Below are 26,488 nucleotides of genomic sequence, written 5' to 3' on the forward strand. Positions count from 1 at the left end.
GGAGACCCCCAGCCAGGCCTCAGGGACTCCCGCGTCTCCTGTTGGAGATCCAATGTCGAGAGCCAGTCTTAGCTCAGCACCGCCGAGCGGTGGTTTTGAAATGGAGGGGGGGTCCTCCACGGGGGCCGGGGCCACGCCCACCTCGCTCGCTGCATTGTCCCCTTCCCGTCGCCCCCCCCTAGTTACCTGTGCTTTGAAAGCTCCAAATCCGGGTCTTCCAAGAGGAACAAGGTCATCAAGCTGCTGGACATCACCGACATCCAGAAGGTGGGCGCCGCTGACCCCTGCTGGGTTGCAGGAGGGGAGCGTGAGGGTTTCCCAGGGTGCAGTGCGGCCTGGAGCTGGGGGGCCATCTGGAGGCTGCTGCTGCCCGGAGCAGGGCTCATCTGTGGAGGGCTCACATGGAGCCCCCTTCGGGGCACCACGTCCGTGTGGGGTGACACTGTGGCTCCCGTGGTACAGATGAGGAGACGGGGCAGTGAGGTCTGTGTCTCCATTACGGGTGGGCTCCGCTGTGCCCACCACCCTGCTAGCCCAGGGCCCAGGCTGCTGCCACGGTGTGGCTTAGAGCGGGGCACGGAAGCGCCAGTGCTCCGGGAGCTGCTTAGCCGATCTCCGGTGTGGCTCGGCACAAGGAACATGCCTGTGGGTGCACCCCCACCGCCCGCCCCTGGACTGTGGGGGACCACCCCTCCCTCCCCCTGTGGAGAAATGGTGCGCACTCGTGGTCGGGACGCTGGCAGCACTGAGGGTGCCCCATGGGCGCCAGGCTCTGGAGTGGGCGTCCCCACATGCGGTGTCCTTGGGGGTCGGCCCTCCCTGGGCTCAGGCTGGCAGCTGGCGCAGGGCGGGACAGGCCCCGGGCGGCTCTGCGCTCTCAGCCCGAAGGGCGAGGTTACTCGGGTTCTTCTGCACGCCAGGCCCTCTGGGTCGTGCCGGGAAGACCCATGCTGACGGCTGTGACGTTTCTTCCAGTACAAAGTCCTGTCTGTCCTCCCGGGCTCGGGCATGGGGATTGCCGTGTCGACGCCATCGACCCAGAAGGTAGGTGCCTGGCAGGTGGCTGAGGGGCTGGGGTGGCTTGGGGCTTGGCTGGGACGAGCTCGGGGCTAGAGGCCGGGCAGCTTGGGCACAGCCCCCTCCGGCCCTTGTGGCAACACCCACCTCGTGTCGAGATCGCAGCCTTTGGTGGTGGTGGTGGGGCTTGCAGTCATGGGACCCTCAGGGAGGCAAGGCCCAGGGTGACGGGGGGGTGGGGGGGCTCAGGAGGGCACTTCCGGGTGGGAACTGCGTCTGGCCCCGAGAGCCCGCGTGGCTGCGGCTGGCCCGGGGCTCGGTTGTGGCGCTCACCGCCGGCGCTCCCTCCCTGGCAGCCGCTCGTGTTCGGCGCCATGGTGCACAGGGACGAAGCGTTCGAGACCATCTTCAGCCAGTACATGAAGATCACCGCAGCGGCGGCCGCCGGTGGCGACAGCTAGCACTGACTCCCCGGGGCGTGGCGGGGGCTTTGAAACACTCCGGTCGTGGAAGAACCGTGGATATCCTCCTGACCTTCGGCAATAACTCCCCTGCCCTGCGGTTTTGGTTGCGTCGATCCCTGCGTTCTGCGGACCTGGCACGAGGGGCCTGGGGCTCCCGACGGCGGTGCCCGGGCATGGCACCGCAGGCGCCCGAGTGACACCAGGGCAGAGGAGCCCCAGGGCCGTCCACGGGACTTGTGGCCACGCACTGCCTTGGCCTTGTCAAGCACACGACCGTGTCCTCCGGCCCAGCCTGGGGGCAGGGGAGGGTCACCCTGCAGGCCCTCCAGAGGCCAGAAGTTCTTCCGCCACCAAAGCCATAGCCGAGGCGCGTGGCGGGCCCCTCCTCCTGGGGTTAAGAAGCAGCGAGCAGCCCCACGGAGGCCCTGACTGCCCGCCAAGAGACGAGCCAGCCCACCTCCGTCAGCCCAACCCTCCTCTGGCTGTCCTCGTGGTGTGGGGGTGGGGCGGGGCACCTTTGCGGGAGCAGAGAGGCTGCTGGGAGCACTGGGCATGCTGGGTGGCCCGCCCTCCCCCAGTCCGGCCTCTCCAGATGGGACCCTGGAGTCGGTGGCCGAAGGGTGGAAGCACAGCTTCGTCCCCTGTGCTCTCTGGACAAGCCAGGGGGACACTGAGGGGCTCTTGGGGTGCTCTGAGCTTTGGTTGTGCTCAAGTGACCCCGCCCCCGGCAGCAGCCCTGGGGGTGGCTGGGGTGGGGGCTGGAGCATCCTCCCCACGGGCTTTGGGGAGTGGCCGAGTGCTGGGGGATGCCCACTAGCGGGAGCACGTGTGACGGGTTTATCCTGGGGCGTCTGCAGGTGGCTCTGCCGTGAGCAGGAAGCCGGGTGGAGACTGGCGCGGGCACCTCCCGCTCTGCCCGTCTCCGCGGTGGGGCCCTCCCACACCTTCCGCTTGTCCCCAGTCCTTTGGGTGTCACTAGATTGTTGTTTTTTGAAGAAACAGAAGATTATATTTTTTACAGAGAGCGAGCTGTTTTTCTTATTTTTGTATCATTTTTCAGATGTGATTTGTACCTTTGCTCCAATCCTCATCCAGGGTGGGGGAGACTTGTGGCGCGGGCCCAGGTCAGCCTTTCACAGGGGCCGGGGGTCACCCACCAGGGCTAGGGATGGGGGGGCGCACACGTCCTGGCCGTGCAGCTGCCAGTCTTCCAGATTCTGCACATCAGCCTCGTAAATGGAGGTGGGACCCTGGCTAAGCGGCGAGTCAGCTCTCGGTGCACCTGGGGGAGACGCAGCCCACCGGGAAGCCCCTGGGTGGGCCTGACCTGTCCCCAGGGATGGCCGCCAGGGTGACGCTCCTCCCCAGGCCCGGGGGCTCCGGGTCTGTGCCTTTGGTAAGGCACTAAACTGTCCCAAGCACAGGGGTGGGGGTTCAGCAGGGCAGGTGGTTACGTTGGAGTCCCTTTAAGGAGAAAGGGAGATGAAAACTGACCACACACTGGGGGGCGGGGCGGCAGGGCCCGCCCAGGTTGGCCAGCAGCAGGCCCGTTTCGGGGCCCCAGGGGGCCAGGAGCAGAGCAGGGCCCCGTTGGCGGGAACCGGGCAGACTCCATTCTGCGACTAATCGTGAACTAGGGTGGATGTCTGGCCAAGGCTGGCGCGCTGGTCTGTCTTGGATCTGTACATAGTTGTTACCAGTGTGATTCCTGTTCAACAGAATTCTGAAGAACCGATAAAAAAAACAAAGAAAACCTCTGTAACATTTTTAAGGATACCTTGTTAAAAGAAAAAGTCTTGTATAAATTATAATTTTTATTTAAATAAACCTAAAATGCTTTGTGCTAAGGCTCAGGGCCCTCCAGTTGCTTGGCATGGTCATGTGAGGCTTGTGGGCAGCTGGGGTGCCTGTGGTGACCAGCGCTGGACAGTGCCAGGGGTCCAGACACCATGGCTGCCAGGCAAGTGGGTGCCCGGGCAGTGGGCACTGGGTGGGGCCGAGGGGGACACTGTTGGGCACAGGCTTTGCCAGTCTGGGGGCAGGAGGCAGGCTCTGGGTCCCACAGGACGGAGGGCAGGGCAGGGAGGCGTGCCCAGGGTTGGCACTGGGCTGGGGGCGGTGGGTTCTCTGGAGACGGGGCAGCGCCTTGGGTCTGTGGTGCAGGCCTGGGCTCTGCCCAGCTGAGGCTGCCCAGGGACACTTGTGGCTCAGCCAGGGAAGATGTCAGCACTGGATCTGCCTGCCTTCCAAAGTCGCTGGGGTCAGGTGCACCTGAGGCGGCGTGGCCTCCTGAGCCCCAGCCCCCGGGAGCCCCCAGGAGGCCTGGACCGGGCCAGGCGGCAAGCCTTGCAAGGTCAGTCATTTGCAGTCTCTTCCTGTTCACCCACCCACCACCCGTCTGCGCGGCCGTCCGTCCGTCCACTGCAGGTTGCGCTGGATGCCGGGCCGTGTCCCTGAAGGGACAAGGGTGCCACACACTCGTGCTGTCCCGCCCTCCTCTGTCTCCTCATCCCCCTGGGCCCCAGCTCTGCCCCTGCTCAGCCACAGGGCCGCCCCTGCGCCATCCTCGCTGCCTTCCTCACCTGGCTCAGGGAGGCGGAGAGGCTGCAGGGGTGCGAGCACACAGCAGGTGCCGCGGGGTCCGGGGGCTGGGGGCGGCAGAGGCTCCCAGGCCCCACGCGGGACACTTTGGTGGGCATTCCCGCCTCCGCCCAGCCCTCAGCCTGCTTTAAGCGCCTTGCAATTTGCTTGCTTTGGGCTTACTGTCAGGAAGGCAGCCTGTGCCCGCCTGTGTCACAGAGCACCTCTCCCCTGCAGCCCGGGACGCATCTCCCAGGGCTTCTCTTGGCTTTGCCTGGTGGCGAGGGCAGCGCTACCAGCTCCAGCAGAGGCCCTGGGGCCTTTCCAGCTACAGATCGCAAGAGAGGTCAGTCACCATGGCGTGGGGGTCAGACCCGAGCACACAGGAAAATCAAGCTCTGTGCTCCTGGACCTGGAGCCCTCGTCACAGAGTCTCCTTGCAGCTTGGATGTAGGCTTTGGTGGCTGCAATGAACGAGTGGGTGGAGGAAGGTATAAAGCCCGGCAGGTGTGGGGGCTGGGCCTGGCAGGCTGAAGCCTGATTGACGCGCAGCCCAGCGCCCAGGTGCTACTTCCGGGGTGGGGGGCGCCCCATGGAGGGGACAGGGACTGAGTTGCCGGCTGCAGGCACCTGGGGAGCGAGCCAGCAGGTGGGAGGCCCAACTCTCAGGTGAACAGAAGGTAAGGGCGTGGGCACGGGCGTTGTGGGGCGGCCTGCGTGGTCCTCGTGCCTTCGTGACTGTGCCCTGACAGCGCTAAGTCCACACCGGGCCTCCTGCAGCACAAGCCAGGCTGCGTCCTCTGACGGCCCTGGCCCTGGCGTTCACTGTTCCACCTGGGAGCCGACCTCTGTCTCAGCCGACTGGACACTCGAGCAAACATCCGGTCCCTCGAGGGTCAGCGGCCATCAGGTGACGGGGCCCCGGGCCCAGCGCAAGCTTTGGGGCCCGGCTGAGCCTGTGCCTTAGCTGAGCCTGTGCCTTTTCGTGGACTGTGTAGAAGAAGAAAATGCCAAATTCTGCCCAAAGTAGTTTTATTTTGTCTTTTCAAACATTTCAGATCAAATATGCCACCTTCTAATCTTGAAACCAGCAAGATTAGAAAGAGAACGAATCCAGCCTTTCGGTGTCTCCCAGTCACACAGGGGGCCCACCCCGAACTGGGACCCATGCTGCCCGCCTGCAGTGTGCCGCGAGCCGCCAGGCAAGTCCCAGCACCGGCTGGGACCATGCTCACCACCCAACCAGCACCTCTGACCTCTGTCCCCAGCACCCTGAGGTTCAGGAGCTGAGGTTCCGTGGGAATGCGTGCGTGCTGCCCCCTGCCCGGGACCTACATCCCCGGGGCCCCAGAGACAGCACCAGCGTGCAACTCTGACAGGCGCAGGGGGCCTGCTTTGCCTGGTCCCTGCCTCTAGAGTCGGCGGCGGTCTCGGGACAGACCAGAGCGTGGGCCTCGTTCCCCAGGGCCAGGGCAGATTCAGGGGTCTCTGGGGAAAGCGTACAAATGAAGCTGCCCGGTTTCCACCCCACGGGAGCAGCCTGGGAGGGGTGCAGCCTAGGGCGGTGCTGCGGGCCCGTGGGCTACACTGCCTTTCAGGTGCTGGGTCTGTGGTCTTCCAACCCAGGCCCAACGCCGAAGGGAAGCAGCCGGGCCAACCCCCCTCGCAGCAGCCACTGGCGACCAGCCCGCCTCCCTCGGTAACAAACCACGTGCAGGCTGCCCCGCCTGGGTGGCTCTGAAGGAGAGGCGGGAGACGGCGCGTGCTGCACGGGCCGCAGCTGCTCTCGTAACAGTCAAGTTCCCCGCCCCTGCCCTGCGGACCAGAGCCTCAGCTGCGTGTTCTGTGATGTGTGTAACACGGGCATCTCTGAGTGCCCAGGACGCATCAGTCTACAACCAGCAGAGACGGCGCCAGCAGCGAGGACACCGCGTACACGACTCGGATCTCCAGGAGCGAGGCGTCAGTAATCGCAGCACGAGGGCGGGCGTGCTGAGTGCCGGGCTGCCCGGGGTGTCCTGGGCTCCCCGCACCGTGGGGGCTAGGCGTGGCGCCAACACTGGATTCACCCTCTCTCCCGATGGATCAATGGATACGCGGCTGTGTTTCCCAGCTCTGCTACAACCCTTCCCCCTGTGGTCTCGGGAGCCCCCGCCCAGCCGGATCGTCCCCGTGTGGCTGGTGGTGCTGCAGCCCACAGTGAGGATCGCCAGCTTGGAGGACGGCAGTCGAGCTCCTCCCCAGAACCTGGTCCCGAGCCGTCACACAGTGGGTCTCGGCCTAAAGTCCCTAGAATCACCGCGGGGACGCCACCGCCGGGCTGAGCCCGCGTGACACAGCCCGAGAGGGACGGCGAGCGGCTGACAAAAGGGACTTTTCCTAAAACGGAGATGTGGCTATCAAAAATAAATTTCTACATTTAAACGAATCTATCGCCGTGATCGGGCTGCAGTCGGTGTCCTGGTAACCGTCACGCCTGCCACGCAATGGCGTCTCAGCTGTGCGCCTCTCGCTTGGGCTCCTCCTCGATGCCGCGGGCAAAGAGCCGAACGAGCTGGCAGTGGACCCTGCGGAGACAGAGCCCTGGCTAAAGCCTGCACCCTCCCCCCGCACGGCTGACCTCAAGCCCCGGCGGGGGGGGGGGGCAGCAGGTGCCGACTGAGGGACACGCACTCCTAACCCCTGAGAGGTTCCATCGGTTTGGTTTTGAGATCCTTAGGACGAGAGAGGGACTGCCAGGGCAGAGCCCGGGGGCTGAGCAGCACCCAGAGCGGAGGGGCTGCGAGCCCGGGGCCTCGGGCCGGCGCACGCTCACCTGACCTCGATGGCGGGGCTGTGCAGGATCTCCCCGTCGCAGTTCCAGGAGCTCTTGGCGGCCGAGCGGCAGCAGGCGGGGCTGTCGCTGCACAGCGGCCCGAACCTCTGCTTGGCCCGCTCCTGCAGGTCGCCGTCCTCGCCCTCGGCGTGCTTCGACGTGAAGTGGAATCGCTTCACCCGGTAAACCTCTACGAAGGTGAAGTCAAACTGCGGGGGAGAGGGTGGAACTCGGTTGCCCGTGGAGGCACGGGGAGGGCGCCCCCCGCCAGGCGCTCGCCACGCCGCTTCCGACACTTCCGGAAACCACTGCCCAGCCACGGGGCCGAGCGCTTTCCACGGAATTCTGGTTGTAAGTTAGTGACCTGTATGGCTTTCCATCTTTTAAATCAAGCACTTCTTTAAAAGCCACAAAAAATAACACTGGACTACACCCTGAGTACAATACAGGTTAAAAACCCCAAGCTTTCGGGGGCAGGCACTTAGCAGTTACCTGGCCCCAGCTTCTTGCTCGTGAGCTCCCTGAAGGGCTGCAGATGAAGGCTCCCCACGTGTGACACCTGCGTGGGATTCCTGGTTTCCGGCCCAGCCCTCACTACCGTAGGCATCTCGGGAATGAACCAGTGCATGAGGGCTCGTTTGCTCACCCTTTGACAGGCAGAGTTAGACAGTGAGAGAGACAGAGAGAAAGGTCTTCCTTCCGTTGGTTCACCCCCAAAATAGCCGCTACAGCCGGCGCACTGTGCTGATCCGAAGGCAGGAGCCAAGTGCTTCCTCCTGGTCTCCCATGGGGTGCAGGGCCCAAGCACTTGGGCCATCCTCCACTGCCTTCCCGGGCCACAGCAGAGAGCGGGCCTGGAAGAGGGGCAACCGGGACTAGAACCCAGGGTGCCAGCACCGCAGGCGGAGGATTAGCCTAGTGAGCCACACACCAGCCATGCTCACCCTTTTTTAAAGATGAATTTATTTGGCCGGCGCCGCGGCTCAATAGGCTAATCCTCCACCTAGCGGCGCCAGCACACCGGGTTCTAGTCCCGGTCGGGGCGCCGGATTCTGTCCCGGTTGCCCCTCTTCCAGGCCAGCTCTCTGCTGTGGCCAGGGAGGGCAGTGGAGGATGGCCCAAGTGCTTGGGCCCTGCACCCCATGGGAGACCAGGAGAAGCATCTGGCTCCTGCCTTCAGATCAGTGCGGTGCGCCGGCCACGGCGGCCATTGGAGGGTGAACCAACGGCAAAAGGAAGACCTTTCTCTCTGTCTCTCTCTCACCGTCCACTCTGCCTGTCAAAAAAAAAAAAAAAAAAAAAAAAAAAAAAAAAAAAAGATGTATTTATTTATTTGAAAAGCAGAGGTAGAGGGAGAGATCGCCCATCCGTTGGTTCACTCCCCAAATTCCCGCAACAGTGAGAGCTGGGCCAGTCCAAAGCTGGAGCTTCTTCCAGGTCTCCCGTGTCGGTGCAGGGGCCCAAGCACTTGGGCCATCCTCCACTGCTTTCCCAGGCACATTAGCAGGGAGCTGGATCAGAAGTGGAGCAGCCGGGACTCGAACAGGCACCCATATGGGATGCAGGCGCTGCAGGCAGTGGCTTTACCTGCTTACGCCACAGCACCGGCCCCTGGAAGGGAGCTTGCTCTCTGCTTCTCAGATAAATGATTAAAGAGCAAAGCTTCATTAAAATTAAACTGTGATCACAAATTTCAGCTTGCTGGCACTGTGGCGTAGTGGGTAAAGCCACGACCTGCAGTTGCAGCATCCCATATGGGCGCTGGTTCGAGGCCCGGCTGCTCCACTTCCAATCCAGCTCTCTGCTATGGCCTGGGAGAGCAGAAGGTGGTCCAAGTGCTTGGGCCCTTGTACCCATGTGGGAGACCCGGAAGAAGCTCCTGGTTCCTGGCTTTGGCCTGGCCCAGCTCTGGCTGTTGCAGCCATTTAAGCGGATAGAAGCTCTCTCTTAAATAAAATTAAAAAAAAACAACTTCATATATATATATATATATATATATATATATATATATATATATATATATGATGAAAAACAGCCCCAGCCCCCCGTGCTACTGGACTCGGGTCTGTCTCTCCCAGGTGACTGCAGGGGCTGTGACAATGATGACGACAGCATGCTAGAACAGGCGCCATCTGAGTCTGTCTCTCCATCTCATTGTACCCAACTGTTTCTGGAATTCTCTGACATTTTGGCCGATGGAAAGGGGGCGTCCCTGCGTGTGTGTGTGTGGGCAGAGACGGGAGTCACTGACTAGCAGCAGAGCGAACAGCTCCATCCTGACTGCACTGTGGGATCCAGGGGCCAGGAGCTGGGGACGGCCGGGCCCTACCCACCTGGTCGTCCTGGTTCCTGTGCCTGACCAGGAACCGCAGGAAGTTGAACCTGGAGCATTTCCGGATGAGGATGAGGTCACAGGACCCGTCTCCCAGGTGGGCAGCCGGGGAGAGGCCCCGGGGGCTCCGGGGACAGGCACAGGACATGTTGGTGGCGTTGATGGCCAGGAACTTCCCGCAGACCACCTGCCACTCCTCCATCTCCTCTGAGGAGAGAGAAGCAGGCCCGCGGTTACAGAGCAGGGCGCGCGCTCTCGTGCCGTGGGGACCTGAGGGCTCCCGACGCAGGGCCGCTGCCCAGGGCGGGCTCGTGTGTGCTGCCCCGGCGCATGACGCGCGGAGTCCGCGAGCCACTTCTGCCGCCTGTCTGCGTCAGGGCTCAGGGCTCAGGGCTCAGGGCTCAGGGCTCAGGGCTCCAGGCGGCCTTCACGTTCTTAAACAGTTGAGAGAAGTCACAAGAACTTCTGAAAATTTGCTGAGATTTCAGTATCCAGAAATAAGGTTTTGAGGGCAGGCAGCCTCACCGCTCATCTACATATTGCACACGGGGCCGCAGCTGCCGTGCAGAGAGGGGGAGGCCGGAGGGGTCTCCGCCGACCCCGCACCCTAGAGCAGGAGGGTGGCCGCGCCGCCAATGCCTGGGCAGTGGCACAGACGCGTGCTGCCCGGAGCAGAGAGAAAGCGGACGCGGGACTCGAGGCAGGACGAGGAGAGGGAGGGGACGGGCCGCCACGGCTGCGTGGCCTTACCGGTGTCTCCCAGGCCGTACAGCGCCTTCTTCTGCTCTTCCTCCAGCTGCTGCTTGCTCTGCCTGCACACAAAGCACCTGGGAGACAGGAACACGACCGCCGTTTGGTTAACCGTGCGGCGCACGGGCCTGGCACACAGGAAGGTCCCGACACTCTTTCCGTGTGATAGATTTCCATGCCAGAGGCTCAACCGAAAGTGCTGCTTGGGTATGCTAAGCTGCATCCTCCAAATCCGGCCTACTTTCACCCTCACATAAGTCGCCACGTCCCCCTCAAACACGAGCGTGTCGCCCTGGAGACGGCCAGGGCACCGCTGGGACACGCGGCTCGGCACCAGCTCCAGCCACAGGTGCCTGGGTGACGCTCATTTACTTCAGATAAACGACGTGACAGCTGTCCGTCCTTGTCAGTAACGATGAATGAACAACTCGGAACTCAGCCGGCAGCTGCAGCGCGGCTTTGGGCCCAGGGACTGAGATCCTCACGCTGTCCGACGGCGCAAGTGCTCAGGCTGCGGACAACAGCCCCTGCCGCCAGCGCTCGGACGTCACGGCCTCCTCACTTACGGAGCCCGCCCAGTTTTAAAGGAAAGGATGCGGCGAGCAAGCCGCAGACTGCTGCCCCTCTCCACTGTCACTGTCCCTACTGTCCTGTCTCTACTGTCCCCATTGTCCCCCGTCTGTCACTGTCCCATCTCCACTGTCACTGTTCCTCACTGTCACTGTTCCTCACTGTCCTGTCTCTACTGTCCCCACTGTCCCCCGTCTGTCACTGTCCCGTCTCCACTGTCACTGTTCCTCACTGTCACTGTTCCTCACTGTCCTGTCTCTACTGTCCCCACTGTCCCCCGTCTGTCACTGTCCCGTCTCCACTGTCACTGTTCCTCACTGTCACTGTTCCTCACTGTCCTGTCTCTACTGTCCCCACTGTCCCCATCTCCACTATCACTGTCTCCACTGTCCCATCTCCACTGTCAGCGGCATGGCCACACAGCCCAGGGCAGTGGAGGTTAGGATTTACTTGTGATCCTTAGACTGCTCGGATACTGGGGGGAGGCCCCAGCTATAGGAGGTGGGGTCCTTGTCAGCCCCCACCCGCACAGAGCGCCCTGGCCAGGTTGACAGCAGCCTCGAGGGCAGGGTCCTGGGCGTCTGGGCTGCTGCTCACTCCCCTCCCCCACGGGGCCACCTTCTCTCTGTCCCCTCCTGGGCTCTCCTGACCCAGGAAGAGCTTCCGCCTTGCAGCGTGCGGCAAGAGTGGGCACGCTCTCTGCCAGGGTGGGACCAGGGCCCCACATCCACCTCCTGCCGAGAACTCGGACCCGAGTCCAGCTGCACGGGGCCGTTTCCGGGCGGTGGCCCCAGTGCCGCGGTTGATGACATGGCTGCCTGGCCTTTCCTCCTTGCACCCGTCAGGCCCCGGAGGGCAGAGCAGACCCCACAAGGAGCAGCCTGCCGATGGCCCAGATGGCCCGTGTGGCGCGGCTGCCCTTCCCGTCACAGGGCCGGAGGCGGCTCACGCAGGCCGCCGCCATCTCAGCCTCTGCCTGCGAGGTGACTTCTGCACTCGCCTTGCTTCCAGGAGTAACCCCAACAGCCCCGCCCACAGGAATGGCTTACCCTGCCCGGCAGGGCTTCCCGTCCCGCGGAGACCCCACCGTGTGCTGCGCCGGGAGGAAGGACACAGTCCCCTCGTAGCAGTGGTGCGACAGAAAGGTCTTCACACCTGAGGACAGGCCGCAGCCCGAGAAACAGCCACGGTCACTGCTCGGTTCTGAAACCACGACGCGGCATCAACCCACCCGCGGGAGCACGGGGCGGGGGCGGGCAGGATCTCTGCTCATGGTGCCAGTGCCGGCCCCTCCCAAGACCCAGTGGCCAGGGGGCGGCTGGGGGCTTGGTGGCACTGGTCACCACTGGGGTCAGGGACACAGCCTTGGACACAGCCTGCATATTCCCGCAGCTCAAGGTCATCACAATGGCCCCGCCTGCCCCAGTGCGTGGCCCCACCAGGCTGTCCCTCAGGCCCACTGTGCTGGGCGGCCCGTGGTGCGCCCCGTGTCCCCTGCACACAGAGCTGGCCTGCTGGACCGGGACAGCCACCAAGCGGACCAGGGAGTGGGGAGGGCTGGCTGCTTCCCCCGGAGGCGCCCTCCCACGTCCCACCGTCCCCGGTTCTGCGTGCCCCTAGACGGGCCCGGGCTGCTCTGTCCGCCTCAGACTCAGAGCACCCTGTGCACGGCTCCTTCCTGACCGCTGCCGCCCTGTCCCCGGCAACAGCGCACTGGGGTCCGGGAGGCGGGTGCGGGGCAGAGACCCGAGCTCTGTGCCGGTGACCCACAGGGGACAGACGAGAGCATGAAGGCGCAGGGCAGCTCCCCGGGGTCTGGCAGAGCGCAGCCCACCGGTGCTGTGGGGGAAGCCAGGGAACGGCAGCACAGGTTTGCCGGGGTCACAGCTGTCCCGGCCCCTCGGCCCCTGCTCCCACTCCAGGTTTGGGCAGGCCAGCGGACTTCGGCGTTTCCTGTTTTAATTTCCACCTCACACTGCAGTTTTTAATGTAAGCGGATCTTAGAGCTACGCGGAGCTTCCCAAGTTACCATTCCACTCTCTCACGAGCAAAGTGTTAACGTTTTAGGATTTGGAATTATTCTCGTCAATAGGTCTACTCAAAAGCCAACCATAAAAAGCAGAGGCCACATAAACACAAATCCTGAGACGACACAGCAGAGGCGTTCATCCGAGCAACAATGTCGAACCCCAGGTCTCTGCAGGGTCCCCCCCACCCTCGGAGGCTGGTGGGACGAAACCGCAGCGCGCCCTGCGCTGTGCGGGCGCCGTCCTCGCCGTCCTCTCGAGCTGGCACCGGGTCTCCTCCATCCCAGCTCTGGGCTCAAGGGAAAGGAGAGCTGCCTGCCTCAGGGGCGCCACCTGCGCCCGGGAGTCCTACACATGTGCTCCTCCAGGCCCACCACACCTCTGCCTCAGGAACTCCGGGGGGGCCAGGTTTGGGTTCCCACAAGCCACCCCGCCCCCATGCACAGGGTGTGGGTGTCCACACAAGTCTGCGTGCTGACCCAGAACGAGGTGAGTTCGGACGGGGTGAGTGCGGGAGCCGCCTGGCGCCGGTTTTCTCAGCTGCGGAGAGTGAACCCCGCGGCCACCCCACAGCCACAGCAGCCCCGGCTCGCAGACACAGGGTCTTGCCTGTTGGGGTCACTGGCCCGTGCCCCGCATCCAGAGCAAGGCCCGACTCGGCAAATGCAAGCTCCCGCTGACCTCAGCACGGTGACGGGAGGCCTCGCTGGGGCCAGGCCCTCGCACGGACACCTGGGGCTGAGGGTCCTGTCGCTCGGACTGATACGTGCAGACTGATTTCCGGCTAAAACCTGCAGCTGTCTGAGGCAGCTGACTCCGTCCTGATAGATCAGGTGACCGACAGCCTGGAGTGTGCTGTGTGCCTGTCCGTCGGCAGCGTCCAGCCCGCTTGCCTGGGACTGTGCCGCCACGGTGCAGGCTCAGTCCAGCCCTCGGCCATGCGGGGAGGGCGTGCCTGGGCTGCAGTGTGCGTGAGGACAGAGCCGCGTCACCTGCGACGTCGTATCTGATGAGACCCATCCACCGCTTCCTCTCGCTGTCCTTGATGATGTCCCCGTAGAAGCCGTAGCCCAGCAGGGACACCCAGTACCGCAGCAGCGTGCTGTTGTGGTGGACCGAGGACACGTCCATGGGCAGCGAGTCCCCTGCGGGAACAGCAGACACGGAGTCAAAGCCTCGCCTACCCGCGGGAAACAGCGCTGGGCAGACCTCGGCCACGGGCCGGCCCTTCCACTCAAACCACACAACTGGACTAAAACAGGCCTGGCACCAGCAGGTGGCGCCAGAGTGCGCCCGTGAGGCTGCGGCGGTGTCACAGGGTGGGGGTGGGGGGCTGGGGAGAGGAGCAAAGGCACAGGGTGGGGGTGGGGGGCTGGGGAGAGGAGCAAAGGCACAGGGTGGGGGTGGGGGTGTGAAACACAAAGCACCAGGGGGCGGCCGTTCCAAGTCAAACTGTGTGACTTCAGGACAGCAGTCACACCACAAGGCCGGGCCGGGAACGGGTGGCCCTCGCCCAAGGGGGTCAACGCCCTTGGCCTGGCGGGCATGTCAGAGAGAGCAGAGGCCACGCGGGTGGCCCCAGCACTGCTGGCCACCCAGGCGAGAAACACTGGGCGCCCAGGGGAGGGGGAGCCGCGAAGTCAAGGTGATGTGAGCAGAGCCTGGCAGACAGGAAGACTCCCCACAGAGAACGGCAGGGACAGGTGCCTGGTGTCCCACCAGGGGGCCCCGTCCCCACCTTGGGCCCGTCCTCCCTCAGGGCCGTGCTAAGAAGCCGGCGGAGCTGAGCCAGGCTGAGTGAAGATGACTTCTCAGGGTGGGAGCTTGGAGCCAGGGCCCAGGGACGTGGACCAGGCCAGGCAGGCCCGAGGCCTGGCCAGTCACAGGCACTGCCCACGCCGCTGTTCAGGTGCGACAGAGAGGGGCGGTGGGCTCGGGGCCTCACAGGGCCGCCTCGTCGAGCGGGGACTTACCCACCACGATGTGCAAAGCTGACGTCTCGGCGTCATTGGTGCCCACTGTCGAGTAACACACACAGTCCGTGGACCCTGCGGGACACAAGGTTTCACGTCACTGTGGGACCGAGCACTGGGACAGGCACGGCCACGAGTGGGAAATCCGCTCCTCCTCCTCTCCCAGGCCCCGGAGGGAACACGGAGGAGCACAGGGACTGGCCTGCAGACAGCACCACACGGCCCCTTCCAGGGCTGCTCTCGGCAAGCCCGCTGGCGTCAGAGGCCATTCCGGAAGCCCACCTTGGGGTGGGGCCACGGAGAAGCGTGGGCAGCTCCAGCCACACCCTTCATGGCAGGTGCACCTTGTGGCCCCGACCACGACAGCCGCGGGAATGCACACAGAGCAGCCTGCGGGGAGAGTGCCCAAGGCGAGGCCACCCACGGAGGCCACGGGAGAAACATCAGGCTTTTCCCACGAGGACCCGCGTTCAGCAGCATCAAGGAGATGCAGGCTGACGGCACTCACTCGGATCCCCAGCCGCCACCCTGGCCGCCACGGGACTCGGAGCCCCCAGCCTCTGCTTCCTTGTCGGTCAAGTGGGGGCGACCGCAGCGTGGCCTCCGGCAGTGAGCGCCGGCAGCCGCGTCTCCCGTGGGTCACATGGAGCTAGTGGACTGAGCACACCGCGAGGCGCTTGTTCTGAGCCAGCCGACCACCTAACAGGGGCGCTGAGTTCAGCCCACCCTGGCCAGGGGCCCCTGGAATAGACCAGGTGGTGACGTCTACACCGGACAACACCGCCATGGACACAGAACCATGCATGGGGAGCAGCCACCGGTGCTGACAGCAACAGAAGCCCCAGAACAGTCCACAGGCTGCCAGGCACGGGCGACCGCTGAGGGCCTCTCGGCTTCCATGAGCTCTTAGAGTGCCATCAGCGTGTCCACGGAAGGCCACGTGGTGTCACCGCGGCCCCATCTTTATAAGGGCTCCCAGGCAACAGGGGTCAGCATTTCTGAGCAGACAGCGGGAGCTGCTTCACTGCCTGAGCCACGCCCATACCCCCCCCCCCCCCGAGCCCTTCTCGCCCCAGAACTCCTCACTGTGTCCAGGGCCCACTGACCGCAGCCCCGGAACCCACCTCCAGGCCCACGTCCTCTGCTGCTGGTCGGCCGTGACCCCTACACTCCGCCAACTCTGGCAGCAGAGACAGCCACGCCCCCGAGTGAGGACGATGCAGCGGGGGTCTCCCCTCCTCCCGCCCTGTGTCCCTGCAGCCCAGGCCACACAGGAGGAGCTGACTGGGACCTCACGGCTCTCACACAGATGCCATGGGAAGTACAAAGCGTCACAGAGGAACCCGAGCCAGCGCTCAGTGCTGGAGGAAGCCACCGCTCCCAGCCTTGCCTTAACGGCTGCTCACAGCCATTGGGTGTACAGCTGCAGCCGGGAGGGCCCTGACCAGCGGCCAGTGTCACCAGCTGTCCCACGGCCCCGTGGCACTGTGGCTTGGGAGGACTGGGGCACAGGGGCCGGGGCTCGGACCAACACAGCCCAAGTTCACCCCGTGGGAAGGAGCTAGATGCCTGCCACGGGGCACAGGTGCAGGAGGCAGGGCCGGGGCCGCCGGGCTGAGGACGACGCGGACGCCGGGCAGAGCTGCGGCACGAAGCTGTGCTTTCCACCAGGCTCAGGTCTTTGTGGACGGAAGAGCAGGCCACAGAGTGGGTATTTTACCTGCACGCCACAGGCCCCACTCTCCCAGAAACCCAGGGCCACCCTCGCTGCTGCCCTCGTCCCGAGGCCCAGGCTGTCCCCGAATGCACAGCGACCGCTCCCAAGTTCATCTCATCCCATTCTTCTGGCCTTCGGACGGCACTGTCATCTTTCAGATGCCCGTGGGTCTACAGGCACAGAGCTGGCCGTGGTGCTGGCCACACGCAGTGTCCCCGAGAGCCGGGCGGGGTGGCGTCGCCCCTGCCCCTCCTGCAGCCCGCACCACTCCTCCCAGCCCCTCCCAGCCCCGAGGACACCCCACCCTCCCTGAGCACCAGGCGAGCAGAGCAGCCAGCGTCCTCACACCACAGACTGTGCCTCACTCACGCGGCTGGAGCTGGAGTTCAGAGGCAAGGATGCACTCAGGGCAAGGCCTGATAGAGGGCCCCCCAGACTCGGCGCCACCGCAGACTCGGAACTCGGGAACACCAGGCATGGCCTCGGCCCTTCAGAAGCTCGGAGTCCGTCTGTCACCGCGGCAGCGCCGTCCGCCAGCTCTCAGGGCGCCTGTGCCTCGCCTGGCGGCACCCATACCCGGGGCGGAGGAGGGGGTCCACCGTCCTCCCCTGCACACAGGCCGCGGGCTGAGGTCTCACCACAAACGGCCCCCACGTGTGCGCGCGCTTTCCAAGCTCTGACAGCTGAGCGTCGCAGGCGCCGGCCTGGCCACGGGCGAATGCTGCTAAAAGGCAGGCAGAGCCATGAAGGAAAGATGGATCAGAGCTGGCGCCATGGCTCGATAGGCTAATCCTCCACCTAGCAGTGCCGGCACACCAGGTTCTAGTCCCGGTCGGGGCGCCGGATTCTGTCCCGGTTGCCCCTCTTCCAGGCCAGCTCTCTGCTGTGGCCTGGGAGTGCAGTGGAGGATGGCCCAAGTGCTTGGGCCCTGCACCCCATGGGAGACCAGGAGAAACACCTGGCTCCTGGCTTTGGATCAGCGCAGCAACGGCCGTAGTGGCCATTTGGGGGGTGAACCAATGGAGGGAAGACCTTTCTCTGTCTCTCTCTCTCACTGTCTATAACTCTGTCAGTCTGTCTCTCTTTCTAACTCTGCCTGTCAAAAAAAAAAGAAATGGATCAGACATGGAGACGTCCAACCCCAGAGTACAACACACCACACACACGGTGGAGGGACAAAGGGCTGACAAACCTGAACAAGGCTGCACGGCGTGGCCACCAACCTGACCACCCCCACCCCTCACCCAGAAAAGACAAGGCGCCGAAACAGGGTCACCGAAGCACGGATGGCAGCAGCCATCTGTGGAGGCATAGCAGTCTCAGGGTAAGCAGAGGAACGCAGAGACAGAGCGAGCAGGTGCTCTGCCCACCAGACCCGAGAGGAGGGAACGCAGACTCGCTGCCCGTGGTGGGCCACACGGACGGGGCCTGTGTGGGGAGCTCGCAGGCCCAGAGGCTCCAGGAGGCCTGTGTGGGGAGCTCGCAGGCCCAGACACCCCACATCAGGCCTATGTGGGAGAGCTCGCAGGCCCAGACACCCCACATCAGGCCTATGTGGGAGGAGCTCATAGGTCCAGAGAACCCACGTCGAGGCCTGTGTGGGTGGGGGAGCTTGTAGGCCCAGAGACCCCATGTCGAGGCCTGTGTGGGAGGGCTCGTACCCAGAGACCCCACATCAGGGAACCCCAAGGAAACCATGGCATGCAGCCCCCGAGGGCCACCCTGCAGATGCCCATGTGTTCAGCAAGTGTGGAAGCCACAGCAGAGTAACGGGGGACAGATGTGAGGGGCAGTGGGGGATCCACTCGTTCCCCATGGCACAGGAGCTGTCGGCAGACAGAGGCCTTGCGAACCCGTACCAGCCAGCAAGACCGGCACAGCCTGTGCACCTCACACAGCCGCCATCACCGCTCACCCCACCACCACCGAGGGCACCCATGCCAGGGTGGGGCCTCCCCGCTGTGACGGGAGCCGACAGGCGTCACCCGGGGCCCGGGACCCCTCCCATTGCCCTTGCCTTCTCTGAGAGGTCAGCAACCACGGGAGACCCACAACGGAGGAGGGCGTCGGTGGGGACCCCGCCACAGGGGTCCTCATGACTGCTAAGAGCCACTGCTTCCCTCGGGGCTCGGGCGCCGAGGTTCCCCGGCAGCCATGGTTCAGAGACCGTCGCATCAGAGCTCCCGCTGAGGGCCTCACAGGGACCCAGAACAGACAGTGCCCCTCGGTGTGTCATTAAGACCTTGCTCCTGGGGCCGGCGCTGTGACGTAGCGAGTAAAGCCGCCACTTGCAGTGCCGGCATCCCATATGGGCGCTGGCTCAAGTCCCAGCTGCTCCTCTTCGGATCCAGCTCTAGGCTGTGGCCTGGGAAAGCAGTAGAAGGTGGCCCAAGTCCTTGGGCCCCTGCACCCCCATGGGAGACCTGGAAGAAGCTCCTGGCTCCTGGCTTCGGATTGGTGCAGCTCCTGCCATTGCGGCCAGTTGGGGAGTGAACCAGCGGATAAAGACCTCTTTCTCTGCCTCTCCTTTCTCTGTGTAACTCTGACTTTCAAATAAATAAATAAATCTTAAAAAAAAAAAAAAAAAAAAAAAAAAAACCTTGCTCCTGGTCACCTCTTTGCTTGTGCTGAGACCCCCAAGCTGTTACGTCACGCCGGCCCCCTAAAAGCGAGGCTCTGTACTGAGCCCCACAGCGGCCTTGTGGCACAGCTCATGAGGTCCGTCACTGACTGGGGGTCCACAGGGCAGGTGCACAGGGTGACCCGAGTGATGCTCCCAGCAGCACCGCCTGTGGGAGACAGGGCAGGGTGCAGAAGCTGGGGCAGCACAGGGCGGAACAGCGCAGCTTGACGAGGCACAGTGGGCTCTGGGCTGCACCTCCGGGCCCCCCTAACGAGGCACAGTGGGCTCTGGGCTGCACCTCCGGGTCCCCCTGATGAGGGCACAGTGGGCTCTGGGCTGCACCTCCGGGCCCCCCTGACAAGGCACAGTGGGCTCTGGGCTGCACCTCTGGGTCCCCTCTGCCCCCCCGGGCCTCCTGTCTTCAATCACGAGTGGGGGTAGTGTGGCACTCGCGCCACAGCGCAGTCAAGAGAGCAGCTTCCACGAGGTGGCCCGGAGCCACTACAGCTGGCGCCAGCCGCTCGCTGCTGGTCAGGTGCAGACCCCTGGGCAGGCGGGCGGGGGAGGAAGGAAGGTGCCTCCCCCTCGCCAAGGGGACCTCAGAGCCGCGCACCAGCAACACCCAGGCCTCATGCTGCTCGACTTAACACTGGGTTCTCAAAGAACTGGGTGCTTCCTGGAGAGCCGCCAAGAACAATCTGGCCAAACCAGCGCGTGTGGGAGGAGCCCGGCCCCCGCGGGCAGCAGGACCCGGCCCCAGCTTCTGCACCTGCCTGTCCCTCTGCGACCCCTCACCATCGCCCCTGACCCCAGGCCTGCTCTTCCTTCTGCCCCACAACTCCCAGCTCCTGCTCATCAGCTGAGGTCACTTCTTCCAGAAACCCACCCTGACCAGCCACCAGCCTACACCCGGGGCACCAGGCACCTCCTGACCCAGGACTGGGCCCCAGGGCCCGCCCCCTCCTCCCAACAGAGGCCCCTGGGGGCGGGGTCTGCAGAGCCCAGGAGCAGGGCCGGGCTCCAGGTCCCTCACGGACACCATCTCTGGGAACGGAGGATGGCTGCCCCAGAGCGGCCCCAGGGCTCACCCACGCGAAGGTAAGCGCTGCTACAGCGGGGGCGGGGCGTACCGGCGGGGATGATGCCGATGCGGAGGGCGATGGGCGCCAGCGCGGCCCGAGGGTGGTTCTGGTCGACGCCGGCGCTCCTCTGCGTCCTGCCGATGAGGCCGTGCAGCACCTCGCTGAACATGCCGTCCCCGCCCACACACACGACGCTGCGGAGGGGAGCACGGGCCGCTCAGGGCGCGGAGGCTGCAGGCTGCGCCCTGCCCCGGGGCGCCCACGAGTGCACACCCGCACGGAAACAGCTGCGTCCCCCGTGTCGTGGAGGGGAAGCAGAGGGCAGGTCTCGGGTTCACAGGACACCTCGTGGCTGGTGGCAACCCGGAGCCCAGCAGGGAGGCGGCAGGCGGGGTCGGGGGTTCAGCCACAGGCGAGCAGGGCGAGGGGCGCCTTGGCATCTGAGTGAGGCGGTCAGCGTGTCCAGCTGTGTGGGTGCCGGGGCAGTCTTGGGGGTGAGGGTCTCACCTACACGCTTCTTCGTGGGGCCCGGGCTCCACCCCGTGCCCTCCACGCCTGCGCCCTGCCCCGGGGCGGCCCGCCCCCGCAGGGCTGTGGTTTCAAAGCAGCTTCAGTAAAGTGCACAGTGCGGCACCTGCCCCGCTCCAACGGAGGTGGGTGCGCGGTCAGTGTCCCTGGGTCACCGTCTGGCCAGCAGAAACTCAAGGGCCGGGAGGGACACGAATGGCATCCCACTGGAACGTGCCGTTCTTGACCCAGGTGCAAGACAGCAGACTCACCCGTCGTACTTGTCCAGGTTCATCTCGTACAAAGCCTCCTGGGCTTGATTGGCACGCTCGGTGACTGCGGGAAACAGGAGCACAGCACACGCTCATTCACACCTGCGAATCCCTATGCGAACGACCCAGAAACCAGGGCCCTGGAAGCCCCCGAGCAGGACTTCCCGTAAGAAGTCCCTTCTGGGACTGCACCTGCTTCCCCCTTCCACGGGGGGCACCCACGCGGGAGCCGCCACCTTCTGGCGTGTGAATGCCAGCAAACACTGGTGCCTCTGAAAGCCACTCCAGCTTCTATCTTACGGTCTTCCCTTATTCTAGGAATTACTTCCAAAATTTTAGAATATTCCAAGGCAGGTAGGTGGCCTAGCAGCTGAGCCGCCAGTTGGAGCCTGCACCCCGTATCTGAGTGCCTGGGTTCCAGGCCCGCCTCCAGTCCTGCTGGTGGCACACCCCAGGAGGCAGTGGTGACGGCTGAGTGCTCAGGGACCTGCCCACTCACACGGGAGACCCAGACCGAGTTCCCAGCTCCTGGAGGCTTGGCCTGGTGCAGACCTGGGTGTTACAGACATTTTGGGAATGAACCAGCCGATAAGAGCGCGCTCTGTCTCTGCCTCTCCATCTCAAGTTAAAAAAATAAAAATTGTTGGCCGGCGCCGCGGCTCACTTGGCTAATCCTCCACCTAGCTGCGCCAGCACACCGGGTTCTAGTTCCGGTTGGGGCACCGGATTCTGTCCCGGTTGTCCCTCTTCCGGGCCAGCTCTCTGCTGTGGCCAGGGAGTGCAGTGGAGGATGGCCCAGGTGCTTGGGCCCTGCACCCCATGGGAGACCAGGAGAAGCACCTGGCTCCTGCCATCGGATCAGTGCGTTGCGCCGGCTGCAGCGCGCCAGCCGTGGCGGCCATTGGAGGGTGAACCAATGGCAAAGGAAGACCTTTCTCTCTGTCTCTCTCTCTCACTGTCCACTCTGCCTGTCAAAAATATAAAAAACAAAAAACAAAAAAAAAACTGTGCAACTCAGCCTCCTCCAGGGAGAGCACCTGGACCACGCTCAGGCTGACCCCTGCAAACGTGACCGAGAAGCCGGGGAATGTGCCCCTTACCGATGACCTCGGTGCTGATGGCGGCCAACGTGAACAACGGCGCCACTTTCCTCTCGTATATCCGCTTGCCTTGTCCTTTTCCTCCGAACGGATTGATAAAAACCAGCAAATGCTTCGGCCTAGACGCTGCAGAGCAAGAACGACCACGCATCAGTCACCACGTCTCACAAAATCAGATCCTCGAATTAAACTCCGCTCCGAGGGTTTTAGGATTCTGCGTGGTCTCTGGATCGGGAAGAACACTGATCAGGAGTTTCTAATCCACGAGAAGTAAAAAGCAAAAGGTGGGCAGAACGGAAGAGGCGTTGCACACCTGCCGGCCGACACAGGCTCACGCGGGGCTGCCTCAGGGGTAAACTCTGCGAGGCAGCCTCGCGCTTCTGCACGCTCAGAGAACAGCGGCGAAATGGATGCATGGAACGGAGTGTGAGGACAGACGGACAGGCAGGCCCGTTAGCAGAGGGCCTGACACAGAGACGGACAGACAGATGCAGAGACAGGCTTCTCCAGTCCTGGTCTCAGTCCCTGCCGAGGCCCTGCTGAACTCCACCCGGGCTCCTTGGGGCAGCCACCCTTATTTTCTTATAACAACTTCCACATTTCCATTCTGGCCAGTTCAAGGGAGGCTGTGAGTGAGAACCTGCCGGCAGCGGGCACCCCAGGCCTGGAGTCTCCACTTCCAAACCCTCTTGAATGTTCAAGGATGAGCGTCCAGCCCTTCTGGGGCCCAGAGAGGCCGCAGCTCCTCTGAGCTGGGGGAGGCCACTGCAGCTGGGGAGGAGAACCAGACAAGGAGCCACCACGAGGCTCACACGGGCCCAGCCCTCTCTCGAACCTGGGGCCAAACGCCCTGAAGCAAGGATCAGCGAGCAGCATCCAGGGAGCAACACTGCTCCACCCAGAGGGGCTCGCTCCAGGATTTCAAAGCACCCACTCAAAGAAGAGACCCTCACAGCCATCTGTGAAGATGAGGAGGCCGTTATCACGCCCACTCGGAGTAAAAATCCAGGGTTCTCAAAAAGCCAGGAGCAGGGGCCAGCACTGTGGAGCAGCAGTTTAAGTTGCCAATCCAGCTCCCTGCTAAGGCACCTGGGAAAGCACCAGAGGATGGTCCAAGTCCTTGGGCCCCTGCACCCACGTGGGAGACCTGGAAGAAGCTCCTGGCTTCAGCCAGGCCAGTCCCAACTGTGTGGCCATTTGGGGAATGAACCAGCGGGTGGAAGAACTCTCTCTCAAACTCCTTTCAAATAACAATAAATAAACCTCAAAAAAAAAAAAAAAAAAAAAAAAAGAAGAAAGAAGAAAGGAATTCTTGTAACCTGATTTAAAAAATCTATCAAGAACCTAAGAGACCTAATTCTCAAGGGCAGAACGTTAGCAACTCTCCCCTGGGGTCGGGAGCAGACAAGATGCGGCATCTGTCCTTGCCGCCCTGATGATCCAACCAAAACGTAAGAAAAGCTGTGAAAGGAAGCACTGACCGGAAGCAGCGGGCTGCCGTGCCCAGCGACAGGACCGCGCTTGAGAAGCCACTGTCAAACTCTTAGAAACGGGAAGTGGATTTAGCAAGGTACTGGCTGCAAGATGAAATATAAAATCCCAGCAAGAAAACAGGACAGCGGGGACAAGGGCGGCCTGGCCCACCCGGGCACAAGGCCCAGGGATGCCCATGCTCCAAGACAGCAAACCTCCAGGGCTCACTCACCGCGCAGCCAAGATCCGGGCGGAGCGCGCTGCGGCGCTAACCGTGAACGGTCAGACGTGCAGCTGAGAGAAGGAAGCCCCTCCATGACCTCGGAGTGGGCAGATGTCTTAGGGCGTCTAACCCACGGGGTTAAATAATGAACTGTATTCAAATGAAGAGTGTTCATCACAAGACGCTGATCCAATCAGACCATGAAGAGCAAGCCAAGGGGAGGGAAGCAACCCATAATTCACAGGCTCAGTGGGTGCGGAGGTCCACGGGGTGAGAGCTCACACATCACTAAGGAGAGGGACCACCACGGCGGCTGAAAGACTAAGCGGCCCCAAACGGCCCACAGACACGTGCGTTTCCCAAGTGTGTCCCCATCCAGGAAATGCGAATTAAAGCCATCGCGTAGAACAACCTACGCGCCCCGCAGTGGCTGCAGTGAGGGGCCTGGGTCTGCCGTGCGCCCAGAACGCGGCTGCAGTGTCGGCTGGCGCTGCCCTCAACAAACAGCCTGGCACTGGCCACTGGCTTTGGACACAGGCACACTCTACAGCCCCCAGATTCTGACAGAAATGGAGACGCGTCCAGGACACGCATCAGAGCGCCTGCAGCAGCCATCACTCGCCACGGCGCACCAGGAGGCCGCTCACCCGCTGGCCATCGGCAGGAACCAGACACCGTGCAGCCAACCACGAGCAACCTACAGCCAGCCACACGCGATGCCACAGACGGACGACACCAACGTGGTGCTGGGCCCCGAAGCCACACGCACCAGAGTCCAAAGCGGCCTGCTTAGAGGTCAGACGGCTGCTGCCCTTTGGGGAGCAACGACCAGGCCCGCAGCTTGGTGGAGTTCGGTGTGAGAAGTCACTGCCCTGTGCCGCTTCCATTTCACTACAACCTCAGCCAGCAAAGCAGAAATAACACCCTTCTATCTTTAGCAGATGACGGCTCGTGCACAACACTGCGAGTTTTTCTATGAATCACACAGAAACACACCTGCACCCTCAGAGCCAGCGGCCCCGCACCCCACACCCGGAAGGCTCACGATGACCACCCCGACAGGTGCAGGTGGGCGGGGAGAACCCAGAGGAGGGCAGGAGAAAGCAAGGCTGCTCTCCGAGCAGACTGCTGCTGGGACACAGGGAGGGTGGGCGCCCTGCGGTCCGGGCAGCGGGCACGGCAGGACCGGCTTGCCACGGCAGCAGGCAGCCAACGCCAGCTCCACAGGGCAAGCCGAGAGCCGGGAGCCAGGTCCTCCAGCCCCGGCGGAAAGCAGAAGTGCCTTCCAAGCGAGGTCGTTTTTCTCCGGATACATCGCCACTCGCTCGTTCCACCCAGATGCCAAAGTAACTCAGACACCAAAGTCACCCAACACACGTGTACTACCTCCCTCCCTCAGCCGTGCTGAGCCGCCAACCCAGCACCTGTGCAACGTGGGAGACATGGGATGAACGGCACCTGCCGTCCACTCAGTACACAGCGACCGCCCGCGGACGTGAGAGCCGTGGCCCTCCGTGCACCTGCCACAGGACCTTCACCGGCACAGATGTCACAGGCACACCGCCCCCGCCTTCGGGAGAGGAGCCCGAGGCCGGGACGGTTCAGGTGCTGCCTCATCCCCACGGCCCGATGCCGGGTCACAGGCCTGAGCCCGTGCTGTCCCCACGGCAGCAGCTGTACAAGCAGCCCGTGCTGTCCCATACAGCAGCCGCCTCGTCACCGGCACCCCGCTGCCCACACATACTCAGCTTCTCCAGGAGCTCCCTGAGGGTCTGCAGCCACAGATGGCACAGCTGCTCGTCGGCGCTCCAGAACGTCACCTGCGCCCACTTCCAGCGGTGCTGCCGCGCCCTCTTCACGCAGTGAACTGCAGAGACAATGGGCCGTGAGCGCGGTGCCCCGCCCCCATCGCCCCCTGCTCCTCCGTGAGCGGGAAACTACTTCTCAGACCTCTGCGCCACGGGAAAAATAGAGGTGGCTGCAGCCACAAGGTTAACTGAGAGGGGGTCCTGGGAAAAGATCCCGCGAAGACGGAGCCCAGCGCGTGACCGCGAGGAGCCCTGGGGAAGGCGGGGCCCCGCCACCTGTGAAGGCGTGTGGCTTCTCCATCTTCTGCCAGCGGCCGCTGGGGTGGTGCCTCCCGCGCACCTCGGCCTCCTCCACGGTGATGATCTCCGACACGGGCACGCAGCAGGCATCTGTGAAGACAGCACAGCCTCAGGGACGGCCGTCAGAACCCTCACGGAGAAACACGCCCACCAGGAGCAGGGCCCACCCTGCCCAACGTCCCCACGGACACCGAAAACCACGCAAGGGGGCCCTTGGCCGGCGTTCTCCCCGGGGTTCCAGATGATGGCGTTTTCCCCAACAGAGGCAGGTGCGACGTCCCCTCCCCCCAGGCAGGCCGGCTACAGGTGCTACACCTGGGGAGACGTGTCCCTGACAGGACAGCAAGGGGGGCGCGCATCAGAGTCAGGGCCCAACCACAGCGGGGATGAGGGATGGTTTCTAGAAAGATCTAACACAAGAGGAGCACAGGGGACAACAGCGCCCGACATTGTCTAAGGCAGGAACCCAGGAGGAGGCAGGTTCGGCCCCGGTCGCCCTGGCAGCCGTGGGAATGACAGGCTGCGCCCGGAGCCCGGGAGGACCCCTGGGAACGGCCGAGCTCCGAAAGCTGCCGGCAGGGCCTTTTGTGTCTGCGTTTGTGAACACTAACTCGCCGTTAGCTTCCCGGAGTGACGGCCGAACGTCACTAAGGCTCTTTCTGCAACGGCTACATGGAAACAAGCACCGCCCCGCCGTGCGCCTGTGGTCACTGTGCACCGTCTTTAAAGTCGCTGCCCACGGGCCCAGTCACGGAGCCTGGGGAGGCCGTGCCTGCACTGGGCTTCCGATGCCTGCAGGGAGGTCAGGGTCCTCCGTGGAGGGGCAGGAAGTCCAGCTGCCCAGGGCAGGTGATC

At 63.5% G+C, this 26,488-nt stretch overlaps 2 protein-coding genes across 9 annotated transcripts in view; one reads left to right on the top strand and one right to left on the bottom strand.

Annotated features, from left to right (window-relative positions):
- Positions 1-3,329, top strand: part of GRAMD4 (GRAM domain containing 4) — a 71,786-nt gene extending 68,457 nt beyond the window's left edge. For all 8 annotated transcript variants that reach the window (XM_070053056.1, XM_070053055.1, XM_051828127.2 and 5 more), the window contains 3 exons: positions 183-267; positions 976-1,044; positions 1,374-3,329. In XM_070053056.1, coding sequence (XP_069909157.1) covers positions 183-267; positions 976-1,044; positions 1,374-1,478 — 259 coding nt within the window. In that variant the 3' untranslated portion in view covers positions 1,479-3,329. The remainder of the gene's footprint in view (positions 1-182; positions 268-975; positions 1,045-1,373) is intronic.
- A 1,747-nt stretch (positions 3,330-5,076) lies between these two features.
- Positions 5,077-26,488, bottom strand: part of CERK (ceramide kinase) — a 41,733-nt gene continuing 20,321 nt past the window's right edge. The window contains exons 2-13 of the mRNA XM_051828131.2: positions 25,610-25,723; positions 25,270-25,392; positions 21,830-21,955; positions 20,730-20,793; positions 19,999-20,144; positions 14,529-14,603; positions 13,548-13,700; positions 11,578-11,683; positions 9,959-10,035; positions 9,210-9,415; positions 6,877-7,085; positions 5,077-6,628 (exon numbers count right to left, since the gene is read on the bottom strand). Coding sequence (XP_051684091.1) covers positions 6,556-6,628; positions 6,877-7,085; positions 9,210-9,415; positions 9,959-10,035; positions 11,578-11,683; positions 13,548-13,700; positions 14,529-14,603; positions 19,999-20,144; positions 20,730-20,793; positions 21,830-21,955; positions 25,270-25,392; positions 25,610-25,723 — 1,472 coding nt within the window. The 3' untranslated portion in view covers positions 5,077-6,555. The remainder of the gene's footprint in view (positions 6,629-6,876; positions 7,086-9,209; positions 9,416-9,958; positions 10,036-11,577; positions 11,684-13,547; positions 13,701-14,528; positions 14,604-19,998; positions 20,145-20,729; positions 20,794-21,829; positions 21,956-25,269; positions 25,393-25,609; positions 25,724-26,488) is intronic.

This window comes from Oryctolagus cuniculus, chromosome 11, assembly GCF_964237555.1.
Source record: "Oryctolagus cuniculus chromosome 11, mOryCun1.1, whole genome shotgun sequence".
Lineage (NCBI taxonomy): Eukaryota > Metazoa > Chordata > Mammalia > Lagomorpha > Leporidae > Oryctolagus > Oryctolagus cuniculus.